Raw genomic sequence first — 13,670 nt, 5'->3', positions numbered from 1 at the left:
AAAACAAAAACAGAATAAACAGTTTATATAACATCCAACTGTACTGATAAACAAAAGGTGAAATATATACAGTTTTAATGAAAACTCCTTTTCTGAACATGTTGATGCTTAAAATGCATAATTTTATGTTACATATTGATCCATACTGCCCTTAAAAATGGACGTTTTATGACTAATATAATATGAACAGCTGCTTTATTTTATTAAAGACTTAATATTTTTTAAACATTTTCCCTTCAGTGGCTCAAAGTCAGACCACGTCTGTCTTTAAACTCAGACATCAGTGAGCTGGTAACTCATGTTTTTGGACATAGTTATAAATAATATTGATTATAAAACCGTATAGATTTAGTTCTTAAGTTTTGGCTAAAATGCACTTTTCCTGACAGATGAATCACATCAACAGATTTAGATAAAATGTGTTGATGCTGCTGCAAATATATTTTATTCTTTTATGTTTACATCATATTTATTTTTACAAAGGATCCTCCAAAAAATAATTTCATGTCAAAACAACGATACATACATGGAAAACTCTTACGGTTTAAATTGTTTTTTTAGCAAAGTGTGCAGAAAGTTTCAAAGGTTCAAGCAGTAATTGTGATTTCTTAAAGCAGTCGTTGGGAAACAGTGACCTCTCCTGACAAAAAGAGCTTCTTACTGAAACCAGAGAAGAGTCGGAGGCAGTAAAGTCTATAATCCACATCTGGACGTTGCTTTATTTGGATAAAACATCTTCTGAGTAAATACAATTATTTCATTTGGTCTGTTCACACAAGAGTCAAACCATTTATTCCAAAACATTTTAAACATTTGGTACCACTAAAACGACAAATACAAGTTTATATTGCAACGCTCACTTCCTGCATTTAAATACGAGTTCATTTGTGGAAACACAGTAAATATGGAACTTTTGTTTACTTTAAACACATCCTCACTAGTTTGGTTTCAATGATGTCTAGAATCCCAGAGAAAGCAAATAAACTACATCTGTGTGCTTCTGATAGCTCAGGTCAAGATAAAAAAAAACAAAAAAGGACCTTTAAATCCAGCTGCAGACAAAATAATCTCAACTCTACTGTCTGTCTGTCTGATACGAGCCGACCTGAAGCAACAAAAACAACAAGCAGAAGAACATTTGAGAAACTAAAGCGGTGATTGTGTGCAGCGTTTCCAGCACAAACACAACAACGTTACAACACCTGAAACAGACAGGACCTTGAAGGCACATACACCTCATGAGGATAAACAGCAACGTTTGATTTTTCTTTTACTACCTGGAACTCAACGTCGTACAGCTGCAAAACACCCAGCGAGCAGGAAAGGAAAAAAAGCTCCAGATGTTTGCTCACGTACAGCGAAGACACAAGCCCAAACGGGATAATTCATGTGTTCATGTACTGGAAGGAGAGAAGAATCAACAGCAGCATGAGAACATTAGCATGGTTGGTCCTGAGGTGTGCTTCTACAGAATCTGAGCAAAAAAAACAAAACAGTAAACTCTTAAAACTGCTTCAACGTCTGATACTTAACAGAACAGTTCAGATCTGGTGGAGAGGGCTACTGTGGAAGGGATTCGAATAGTGACCATCTTACCTGTTTGTTTGGAGAAAGGGTTTAATTCTGACCAGGATGATGAGCTAATGGCTGGTCTGAGCAGGTCTCCCGGTTTTTCAGAGAAAACCTTTAAAACAGGCATCATTTTCACATTGCGTGGAGTTTTACACAGAATCCTGCGGTCACGTCCAGGAGTTAACGGCCGCAGCGGGTAACGGCTGGAGTTTTGTTGTGCGGCCTGGGGAATTTCTGTCAGGAAAAGGCCCCAGGTCGCAGCAACTGGAGTCATATTAAAGGACGGCAAGAATCTACTTTGGTCTCAGGTGGTCCGAAACGCCAAACTGAGGTCGATCCAGCTAAAAAAAGGAAAACAATTAACCTTCCCATAGAAGCCCACTTCAAAATGTCTGAACTGTCCCTTTGATTAGAAATGGATAAAAAGAGGCAACATCAACAAGCGTGACCTAAACAAAAAAAATGATGTAAACAAACCGGTAAATGAACTTTTAGCTTGTTGATGGACGTCAACATTAGCTAAAGTTGGAGCGAATCTGAAAATCAAACTTGACGTTTAAGAAATCAAAAAAATTTGACTTTAAACACAAAACACATGACGTTATGTAGATGGCGAAATAAAAACAGAGTGTTAGATTTATGATTCAAGTTATACAAGAACAAAAGTTTCTTTGGGAAAAACCTATGAGTGAAGGCAACTAAAGATTGCGAGAAATAACGGCACTTTTCGTCCAGAATCTCCTCCTCCTTCGAAACAAACTAAAGTAAAACTTCTACATGTATATTTGGTCCTTCAGTAACAGAATAAAACTTCTCTTAATCCACAAACCGACAAAAACAAGTGAAAGCTGTGCAAAAGTGCTGCTGTTCATCGAGTGCCACCAAGAGGTTTAAAAAACAAAAACAAAAAAAAGAGTGACTTTGTTGCTGCCATTCAGGCAACAATAATCTCTTAATCACAAACAAACACCCAGAGCTGGGCCTTTGTGTTGAAGCACGTGAAACGTCCTGCTGGTTTCTAACGCCACGGGAGGAGCTCCAGCTCCTCGGGTTTTTATTTATCTTTTTATTTTTTTCTGTCCCCATACGTTCAGACAACAATCATCCAAATCCAGGCGGTCTGAAACTCACAGCTTCCATTTTCTCGTTCGTCCCGTTCCTGCGCGGTTCTTCCCACGGAGCCCTTTGTTTGGTTTCGATCATTCGATCTTTTCAGGGTCTATGTTGTCAAGATCGATATCTGGCGAGGCCACGCAACACATGCAGAGCTTCTGGGTGACCAGAGAAACCTTATCTGCAGAGAGATGGGAAAAACATATGGAAAAATCTCAAGGGGAGCTTGTGAAAACGGCAAATATATACTTAAAACAAATACTGGTGTTAAGCTCACAGGATTCCTCGTTTTAACCATTTAGCATAAAGTTTGACAGGATTAAACACGAGGTTTAAATATTAGAGTCATTTAGTTCGTAGACTTCTCACTGAACTTTGAAACTCTAATCTTAATCCCACTAATCACCAATTCACAGCATTTTTACTTGGATCTATGGAAGCTGGTTTGTACGAAAGCAACTAATAATCCACTCATGAAAGCGATTCATAACATTCAGGAGAAAACCTGTTCCTGTTCCTCTGTGCTGCTTGGGTTGGGACTTCAAGAAAAGGAAAATACGATAAAAAAAAATATTAAAAGAAACGGGAAATATCTGAGCTCAGATTTGACCGCTAGAGAAATATAAAGATGTCACTCAAAATACAAGCTGATGCTTTTCTGTTCATTGGAAAATCCAGTTCTCTTTAAATTAAATGTAAATCTGAGTACAGTAGTACACCTGATTTGAATCAATGGGGGATTAACAGGCTTCTGCAGAACATGAAGAGGTGATTTAACCACTGAATCAGGTGTGTTGGAGCAGAGAAACAAGGAAAACATGCAGGATGGTGGCCCTTGAGGACCAGGGATGGCCACCCCTGTGCTAAATGATCCAAAATTTTCCCAACTGGGCACAAAGTAAAACTCTTCAGTAACATGAAAGATCATTTGCAACAGATATTCAAACTTCCAGGATCTGTGCCGACCGATCTACTACGCCCACATTCGGCGCGGTCGTTCTTACTGAGCGTTTTGACGAGGAAGGCTGGCCTGGAGGTGGGCGGCAGGTGGAAGCAGACATAGTAGACCGGTGCCCCCGACAGAGCAACGGTGATCCCAACAAGGGAGTTGATGGTGTCACTGTAGAGAGGAACCACCAGCAGGAAAATGCTGCACAAGCAGTAAACTATTGGGAAGAACAAGGAGAGCTGCAGGAGAGATGAGAGAGAGAAAAAAGAAACATTTAAAAAGATTATTCCAATTTTTCTGATGCTTCCATTGTAATCCTGGTTGCTCTGCAATGCAGCTACCTGTAGGATTAAGATAATTAAATATTCCAAGTTATCAGGTTTGAAACATCAGGGGCTTCGAAACACTGTCAGGACTCATTACTGAAGCTACGACTGATGATGATCAGACCTACAGAGCTGCAGGTACTGATGAGTACGCAAAAGTAAATTAATTTCTCACCAAGTGAACAAGAAATGTAAAGATAACATACAGCCTTTTTTATCCTTGTTCTCTTAGCCAACAGAGGAATGACATTATATCTTTAGAACCGCTGCAGCTGCAGGCTCGGCATTTAATTTTTAAAAATTTCATGTAAACAAAATGTGAAGAACTGCTTCAAACACAGCTTACTTGTGCACCGCACAGAGTGGTTTAGTAAAAATGTAAAAATGAGTGTTATTCGAGTTTAAGTCTAGCACAACACAACTCGTGCTGCCACAGGTTCTGCTACCTTAACGGGTCGCGGCATATCAGGAGCTTTGAAGCGAAGGTAGATCTGACTGGCTATGGACATGCCGATGAAGAGCCAGTAATTAAAACTGAAGTAGTTGATCAGCTGGTAGACATCGGGCACAGACAGGTACAACAGAGACATGGCACCCTGGGAGAAGAACCACACACAAACGAGACAAAATGTTACATTTGAGAAAAGGGAAAAAAACTGGAATGAGTCAAAACTCACTAAAACAGTGAAAGACTAACATTAAAAAGCAGTGCTGGGATTGGAGTGTAGCACTTGATGTGGATCATGCACAGGACATTAGGAAGGTGGCCTTCTCTGGACCCAACAAAAATCAACCTGCAACAGAAAACGGATTATTGATTTGCTCAAAATATTATTGGTAAAGTCAACCAGGTCTTTAAGACAGAAATCTGGGTGTGTTCACAGACCTGGAGGCAGCAATGATGGAGGAGTTGAGGCCTCCGTAGCAGGAAATGGCCACAGAAATGGGGATCAGCCATCGTGCCCAGCCCAGCACCTCGTCTGCAAACGTCTGAGAAAGGATTCAGAACAGCGTTTATCACCGACACGCTCTCAGGTGAGATTCAGACACATATCTTAGGCTTCAATAGTTTCTAGGAAAAACTAAAACCCAATCCCTACTCTACAATTCCTGCAAAAAGTTTGATGTTACTTCACCTAATTTCAAGGGGCACAGCGCTCGTGACGTGATGACAACATTTGTAAACCATCACAGTAAACACTCCAATAAAACGATCCTCTAATGGCAATGACAACAGGCACAAGTACAGCTCTTCCTCCATCAGAGGCCTAATGAGATCATGAACTTCCTGCTGCTCCTCTAACGTCTTTAGCTAAACGAGGCTGCTGCAGTCTCGGCTCCTACGGTCACAGATAAGCACGAGGATGCAGCAGAGCCAGATGCTTGTGACTACCAGAGAGGAAATGATTACAATAAAAACAAAACATAAAGACCTAAACCTGATTTTTCCATAAGGCTCAACACATGTGTAAATGCAGCTCAATGACGAGGTTTAGTTAGTGTCCACGTGGTCAAACTGTTGGATGATTAACATCACACACTCACCACAGCAACAGCTTCACTGCTGAGCACCGTGTCTGCATCCATGACGACATAGTACGCTACATTGGTCAAGATGTAGATTATCGTGACGATGGGCATGGAAATCGCAATGGACAAGGGTAGATTCCTACGGAGGAGAAGGATTTTATAGCATCTAGACGAGATTTATTCAAAGTTAAACATGCATTTTTCAAAAAACCCTGCACTGCATGTGGTCATGTGACTAAAATTAATTATTTTAATAAATATGAAAAATGCAACGCCACACCTCTCTGGGTTCTTGATCTCCTCTGTGATAAAGTTGAGCGTGTCCCAGCCGGAGTAGGAGTAGAGCGCCGAGTAGAGGGCGAGAGCCATATCACCAGGGTTCAGCTTGGAGTCTTTGAACGAGTCCTGAAAATTCTGGTCAAAACCTGCTCAAACACAAGGACAACGCTGTCACCATCTGAGACTGAGTGCTGCAGATGTCTTTTAAGTTATTCAGTCAAAATCCAAGCAGCTGTTCTGAAAACTAAACTGAATCTAGTGATCTTTTTAATCCAGGCTTTATTTGATTTAAATACATAAATCTAGTCAATAAATACACACAGTTTGAGAAAATACCTGCATCTAGGTACCATCATATGATGCTCGAGTTAAGACTCTGAGCCATTAAATTATCACAGATTTAAACTATCACTCAGTTCATTTATATGAAATTAATTCACAATGAGTAACTTCTTGTTAGGCTACACAAAACAAATCAGGTCCTAGTCAACGAATCAGCTGGAGAAACTCAAGTTTGTTTATATAGAGAAGAAAAAAAAACATTTCTTTGTGTGACTTCCTTCCTTTTTTACATTTTACAGAGAATATAAAAATGTTTTAAATATTGTTAACCAATACAAACAGAAAACTAAAAAAAACTCCAGGCTCAGTGTTACGACAGAAAATAATATTTAATGCTTTAAGCCTCAAACTGACTGAGAAATCGAATTAAATACAAATCAAAACACCTGATCAGAGGGAAGGACTGAGAAAGGTCCGTCTGCAGACCTGATCTGTAATGGAAAATTTTAACGTTGTTCTTTTTAATAGTAAAATGTATAACAATAATTATGATTCTTGCCTGCACAAGTGAAGACTAAATGACGTTATTCTTCTTCTAACTGTTATGTTTTGTATCAAGGTTTGAAATGCTTCTGTTCTCTGTTCTATGTGGGAACTGAGGAAGACTCTGGTCCTCCCTTCTGGAATTCTGTATTATCAGATCTTCTTTGTGAGAAGCGAAGCTGCTCAGTAACTATGAAAAAGTGTGACTGAAAAATTATGTAATAAAGTCTCCTTATAAAACTGTACATTGTTTTTCTTTCGGGCCTCTTCTCCTGACTGAGCTCAGTGAGTGGGATCTCCGAACGCTCGTTTGCCTTCGGAATAAAATTCTTTTTCAAAGACAAAGATCGATCTTTCTCGTGATTCTTTGAAACAGACATCTCACTACTTGTTGATTATTTTTGCTGCTACAGATCTCTCGGGGTTCGGCTGCGAGTTAACCAGATTAGTTTGGTTGACTGAATAAAAGCAATAATTGTGATAAATGCAGCAAACATTTCTACGGGGCCTTACAGTTCTGACATAAATGAAAAAAGGATGCAACAACACTGCTAAAATATGTTCAGAAACTAAATTTTAAAGACTAGATAAGGTGAGTAAGAGACAGTTCAGTGCGTATCCACCATAGTGTTGATTTAAATGAGAAAAATCTTTTATTGCACAGTCACTGCTAAAGGCACAAATCTGCATTAAACTAAAAAGTTTAAATCAAAGTAATCTTTTCTACAAGGTGGTGTTTCTGCACAGACTGCTGACAGGCTAATCAGTAACTCTGAACAGCCTTCCAGCTGTAATGCAGAACAATGCTGCATTGTCTCGCGCCTCCAGTTCTGAGAAGTGTCATAAAACGCTTTTATTTGTAACACGTCAATAGGACAATACCTTGTCCCAGCTTAACCAGGCCGGTGATGATTATGACGATGAGAGCGAGGACCTTGGCTACGGTGGAGACGACCTGAAGAATCGCACCCCATTTTACTTTCATGCAGTTCACGGCAGTGAGCAAACCTGACGGACAGGAAGACGGAAAATAAATCACTCTACAAAACAAAGAGTGATGAATAAAAGCAGGGAAAATTAGAGCAAAGACTGTCACTTAAAGAACTTCCGAAGAAAATCATTCCCGTTTTGTCAGAGTCATGCACCACACGTTCACTGAATCCACTTAAAAAGAGATCTGCGTGTACAATATTGAATGAGACGTTCAATTTTCAGGAAGATTATGTGTTTAGACATCCAGGTACATGAAAAGGAGAATGATTTCAAACTGCCTGCGCAAGAATAAGAGCACTGATTAATCATCAAAGGCGTTTTATGCGAATCGGCAGCAGCGGTTCAACTTTCGAATAAACCTGATCTGTTTACAACCTGCTCTGCCGCATATTTTACCGCTCTGTCAGGGGGAAACGCACTATGCTCTCTAAACAAACCCAAGCCTGAAGGTTTAAGACTCGACTGCTGGGGTTTGCATTACATTCATACCTCAGTTTAGCGCTGCAAAGCCTCACCTAGTGCATTTACAAAGCAAGGCAGCTTTAAGGAGGCATTAATCTGAATTTAAACTGTAGTCATAAACATATTCTTTAAATGCAGAAGGAAAGACTGGATTAAAAAGTTGTGTTTTGATGCCAAAGCCTCAAAAGTTGCAGCCAGGTGGTCCTGAAGAACATCTCAGAGACGTTTCATGGAAGAGGAAGTTCAAGTTTTATGATCCTTCTGTGTTAACAATTGTTTAGCAACACAGAAGGATCAGTTAGATAAAGCCGATTGTTTGAGGAACAGCAATTAACTGCAAAAATATTTATAAAGTACTAATTTACATAAAAAGATTTTTCCTTATTTACTTTGTTGCCAGCAGCTTAAATAAATGCACACAAAGTAATGACAGAACCAATTTACACTTGCAAAGCAGTTGGACTTCACATATGTTGTGCCATTTAAGCGATTCAGAGACCCAATTGTCTTAAATATCAAACTTTGTTTGGTTTGTAGTTGGCAAAAAGGTTACCCTTATTATCTGTACACATTTTTGCAAGCACACCACGACTTCTGTCAGCCCACGTGTCTATTTACCACCCAAATAACAGCTGGGATGAAGAGCATGGGAAAAGCCTTACATATGATGGCGGCGGCAAAAAGGCGGACGGCGTGATAAGGGGCTGAGCAGGTGGGATAGAAGGGTTGGACCAAGTAGTTGGAGAAGGTCAAGGCGATCACAGCCTGACAGGCTGGTTCTACTATCAACAGGGACGTCCACAGCCTGACACAGAAAAGACAGATTAATGAATGATGAATTTTTATTCTAACATGCCTGTAATGTCTACACAATGAATACACAAAACACACAGGTTTGGTTCAGATTATATGCAGTGTTTGATCAATTAAAAACAAACAAGAAGAGTTTCTACAAACCGAATAAAAGCCAAGAAGCCTCCAAAGGCCTCCAGGATGTAGGCGTAGGAAGCTCCAGACTTCCGGATGGTGGTGCCAAGCTCGGCGTAGCACAACGCTCCGAACACGGAGAATATCCCACCGATGGTCCACACTATCAGAGACAAGCCAAAAGAGCCTGTGTACATGAGAACTCCCTGCAAAGACACACAGGTGGAGAATCAGTAAAAACATCGGGCAACACGACTTGCATATCAAAACAAAGATGGAAAGATCTTTATGTAAACTGAACCACATAACGATCAACTGAATTAAAAAACAATGATAGATGAGATTTAAAGCTGCACTTTTTTATCCTAAATATGATGCAACACAGAGCTGAAGGTCCGTGGATGTCGGTGCTGGAATTTTAAAGAAGCTCGGACTCTTACCTTAGGTGAGACGAAGATCCCAGAGCCAATCATATTTCCCACAATGAGGCAGACCCCGTGGAGGAGGGAAATCTCCTGTTTCAGCCTAACGCCGCTGCCTACAGAAGCCGAGTCTACTTCAGCAACCATCCTGAGGCGTTCGCAGCTTCAAGCCCTCAGTCCTGGCGGGGAAAGATTCACGGGGACCGACAGAGGTGGAAGCACAGGGCAAAAAAAGAAAAGGGGGAGGTTGGTGGGGAGGTCACAAAGAGGCCAAGGTTGTGTCCATTTCAAACAGCCATTGAACCCAAGGCGTACTTCTCCACTGGGATACTCTGCAAACAAAAACAAGGACATACAGCCTCGTCATAAACGTGCCTCACGTGTTCGGAGATTTGGAACGAACTCGGGATGTCCGGTCAATCGGTCACACAGGTGTATCGGTCAGTCAGACATACAGGTGTATCAGTCAGTCGGTCATGCAGGTGTATCAGTCAGTCGGTCATACAGGTGTATCAATCACATGATTTGGAGTTTTCAGCTCAAGAAAATTTATCAGAATAATTTTTGTGCCAGATAAAAAACTTCAAACATTTTTTAAAAACCTGTGCTGTACGCCACAGTGCCGTGGAATAAAAAAGGCGCTATTAGAAGCCAAATTTAAAGATTTAAACTAATTGTTATTTGGGTCTGACCTCATTGAAGAGCAATGTAAAACAATCTGAGCTGTGTTTTACAACAGGCCGTACATATTTAGCTACCACGAAACTCAAAGAAAGACATTTTTCTGAAGGCCACCGAGTTGAAGCTATTAGAGAGTTTTAAAACAAACCTGTCTGACAACAGCTTGTTACAGACAGCTGAAAACAAGACGGTTTAAATTTTATGGCTGAAGACTACTTACTTTCGACTTTAGACTTTAGATAATATACATCTCTAACACTGACACAGACTTCAGGAGACTTTAAAAGTCTGTCTGAACAGACTAAAAACTCAAAGAACAAAGAATGATCAGTAATATATTTGTGATGGACTTAAGAGGTTTAGGAACAGTATTCTAAAATCATGCAAATGATAAGTTTCGTTTATATTATTATCAACACCAATAATTATAATACTGGCCTTTACATACACCACCAGTGAAGATGTTTACAAGAAATACTCTGATAAAAGAAACAGATTTGGAAATGACTTTAGGCGTGAAAACAACGATACAAAGGTGTCCATTGAAAAGTTTCAATGATCCAAAACAGAAGATGTCTTATCTTTGTCTCGTTTTATTCACTGCAGCAAAGCATGAAATGTTTATCACTTTTAAAAAGAAACGCTACAAAGTTTTAACCTCAAATTATCACGACTAGGACTTGGCGCCGGTCTGTTAAAGACTGGATGAAGCCAAGTCCGTCCTCCCCTCTTATTAAATAAATTAAATTATGTAAGCATCTGTTCCTCATCTTTAAGCCAATATGGCTCCTGCAGCCAACGTCCTCCACCGCTGTTTATGAGTTCGGGAAACATCCAACAACTTCCACAACACGTGCTGTTTGCACGTCCCCTTTTCATACAGAAAACACACAAGTTACTCAGCTACTATAATTATTACGACGTGATTAAAACTCAATACCTTTAAGAATAAAACCGGCTTATTCTCACGTCTAAAACGACTGAACAGTTTGTAATGTTGGATTATGTCCCTGTGGTGAAAACAGCCAACCCTCACTGACAAAACTAAAGTTACTGGAAACTTGAATAATATCTAAGTTTAATCTTAACTTTTAACATTTCTACTATTCTGTTAGGTCAAAATATGTTTGTGTTTGAAATCAGAAAAATGAAAAAGGATTTTACAGACGGGTCTTAAATACACCACATCTGTGAGTCTGATATCTGGAGCCTTTAGATTTATACAGAAGTTTATTCCTGAGCTTTACTAATGAAACATTTTACCTTGAAAAACGAGACAAACACCCTCTTTGCATGTTATATGTCAACTAAAAGTAACAATTTTGAGCCGGTTTTACTCAAAGTTCAGATTTCTTTCCAGAAAGTGTAAGCAAATTACAAGTAAATCATTTAACCACTGTGTATATGTTTACAACAAAGCTGTGTTTAGGGACCCCTGTGGCGGTCAGACAAAACAAAAAACACAAAACAAAACATGATGAAGGGAGACAAAACTCAACGTATAGAGTAAAAACAGAAATACCATGACATAAACCGAACTCGCAGAACTTAAAGACATAAATCTAAACATCAAAACTAAAAAAAACTCTTCTTTAGAAAAATACAGACTTGAAACATTCATAAACAACAAAATAATACATTTGAGTAATTAAAGACCTGGCATCCCTTTAAAGAATGATAAATTGCCTCTCAGTCTAGGATCAGAAGGGATGAAGCTGCAGCCGTTTGTCAAACCTTGAGGACTCTCTCAGCTACTACCATATCAAACATCAGCTCAGTATCTGTCAAAAGTTGTAACTATTTGTGTCAATAATGTTGATTAGCCGCGGCAGCCGGCGTGATTCCAAAAGTTAATCAGTTGCAGACGTACACAGTTTTTAAGTTTTTGCTCAAGTTATGTGTTGTGAATCAGTCTCAGCTACTAACATGCCCAATTTCAGCACAAGATCTGTAAAACTGACTGAACGGCTCCCATTTTGGGGTCTTGAAAAGCTAGTTGGCTGTGGCAGCCATCTTGATTGTAGTTGGTTTGAAAGGTTTATCATTTTTGGAAGTTTCGTAAAGATCAGTCCAGTGGGTTGAGAGATATTTTGCTAACAGACTGAGCAGGGGTGATAGAAAGTGGCAAATTTTTAAATATACCGGTCTTGTGCGATCAGTTGGTGTTGCGGATCAGTCTCTGCTACTACCAGGCCAATATCTGTAAAACTGAGTTAGCTGTGGAAGCCATCTTGAATTGGGGTGACATCCATTGATTAGTTTATGAGAGTATCAATAAAATCCGCCCTGTGGTTCGCGAGATATTTTGCTAACAGACAAGTACAAACACATTAACGCTCCTCTGTCGCCTTAGGTCGGCGGGTGACAGTGAGAAAGCCGACAAAAAAAAGAGAAAGTATTTTGATTTTCATATTGTCTAACCCTACAGGAAAAACTCATTGCGTCATGTTCGCCCGAGGCGCGCGCAGCCCCGAGCGGCGCGCTCCTCGCCTGACGGAGGGGCACGAAGCTCGGCTGAACACCGGTCGGATGATGGGCGCTCAGAAACGTGGACGCTCCGCGTCTCCTGAGCGTTTCTTACCTGCGTGACATTTTTAAAGAACCAAAATCGATCCGGGACTGACACGCTCGGGTTCCACGACGACCCCAAACCCCCCCACCCCCGGTGTTTTTCCGCTTCACAAACCGCCTCGTGCTACAGGGTGATCAGCGCGAGCCGGAGGTTGATGTATCCGAGTTAGCACCGGTGGCTAATACCACATTTAAAAAGGGGGATGAATTAAGTGTTTTTTTCCAGCTCAAGCTTTGACTCATCACCTAAGAATGATAAGTCTAAACGGAGTCGGTTTTAATGTCCCCTCAAAGCAGCTAAATGTTTAGCTTTTAGCTAACAAACCAAGCAGCTGGTGATGTACATACATGATGTTACCGACATATCATGCTAACGTTTATTAAAGGAAGTTAAAGTGAAGCCCCATTAAACACGCCGCTGTCGACGGTGTTTAAAGGCTGAAAGATGGGTGTAATTCAAACAAAACACAGCCAGTTACCTCGCAGGGTCCCCCTATCCTCGGCAGGATCGAGCACCAACACATGTGCCGCGTCTGAAGAATGTGTCACTAACTTCTTCGGGCAACATCTGCTCAAGCTCCTCCTCATCAGCAGCCACCGGAGGATGGTGGACACCACCCACTGACAAAACCCGGCAAGGACTGAGGGAGGCGTGCGGTTAAATAGAAGTCGAAGTTAAAGTATTAAGTTGTTTTTAGGTCGTTCCTAAACTACCTAAAGTCGAGTTATTCGCTCGGCGGGGCGACAACTAACGCAGACGCGCTAAAAATCCGAGTGGAAGGAAGGGGGGGGGTGCTCCTTATCGGGTCCGCCGGTGCGCGACCCGTTTGGATGTGGGCGGGGCGTACGCGGCAGACGCTCGGGGCCGAGTCGCCGTTAGAAGGTGGCGCGAACTCCGCCCACTCTCATCGCCCCGTTGTTTGTGCCGGTGAATAAACGGTGCAGAGACTTTCTGCTCGGCCAAACGCATCGATTCGAGTAAGGTGATGTGGCGGCACAGGTGTGCGCCTCCGTCAGCCA

At 40.9% G+C, this 13,670-nt stretch overlaps 1 protein-coding gene across 1 annotated transcript; it reads right to left on the bottom strand.

The window, feature by feature from the left end:
- Positions 1-692: 692 nt before the first annotated feature.
- On the bottom strand, positions 693-13,413 carry si:dkeyp-120h9.1 (uncharacterized protein LOC566469 homolog). Its single transcript, XM_017426793.3, has 12 exons — positions 13,130-13,413; positions 9,417-9,730; positions 9,007-9,182; positions 8,712-8,854; positions 7,477-7,602; positions 5,771-5,915; positions 5,506-5,629; positions 4,847-4,950; positions 4,658-4,754; positions 4,407-4,556; positions 3,690-3,873; positions 693-2,866 (listed from the first exon to the last, which is right to left on the bottom strand). The coding sequence occupies exons 2-12, from the start codon at positions 9,543-9,545 to the stop codon at positions 2,772-2,774; spliced, it is 1,473 nt and encodes a 490-aa protein (XP_017282282.1). The 5' UTR covers positions 9,546-9,730; positions 13,130-13,413; the 3' UTR covers positions 693-2,771.
- Positions 13,414-13,670: the final 257 nt, after the last annotated feature.

This window comes from Kryptolebias marmoratus, linkage group LG5, assembly GCF_001649575.2.
Source record: "Kryptolebias marmoratus isolate JLee-2015 linkage group LG5, ASM164957v2, whole genome shotgun sequence".
Taxonomy (NCBI): Eukaryota; Metazoa; Chordata; class Actinopteri; order Cyprinodontiformes; family Rivulidae; genus Kryptolebias; species Kryptolebias marmoratus.
This window is presented reverse-complemented; position numbering and strand designations above follow the sequence as displayed.

What these genes read in the sequence shown, in the direction of transcription:
- si:dkeyp-120h9.1 (XM_017426793.3), bottom strand. Translation starts at nt 9,545, where the DNA reads ATGGTTGCTGAAGTAGACTCGGCTTCTGTAGGCAGCGGCGTTAGGCTG. An exon ending in CCTGGTTAAGCTGGGACAAG is followed by an intron (nt 5,916 to 7,476) that starts GTATTGTCCTAT and finishes GTGTTTGAGCAG; the next exon opens with GTTTTGACCAGAATTTTCAG. An exon ending in CTTCCTCGTCAAAACGCTCA is followed by an intron (nt 2,867 to 3,689) that starts GTAAGAACGACC and finishes ATCTCTCTGCAG; the next exon opens with ATAAGGTTTCTCTGGTCACC.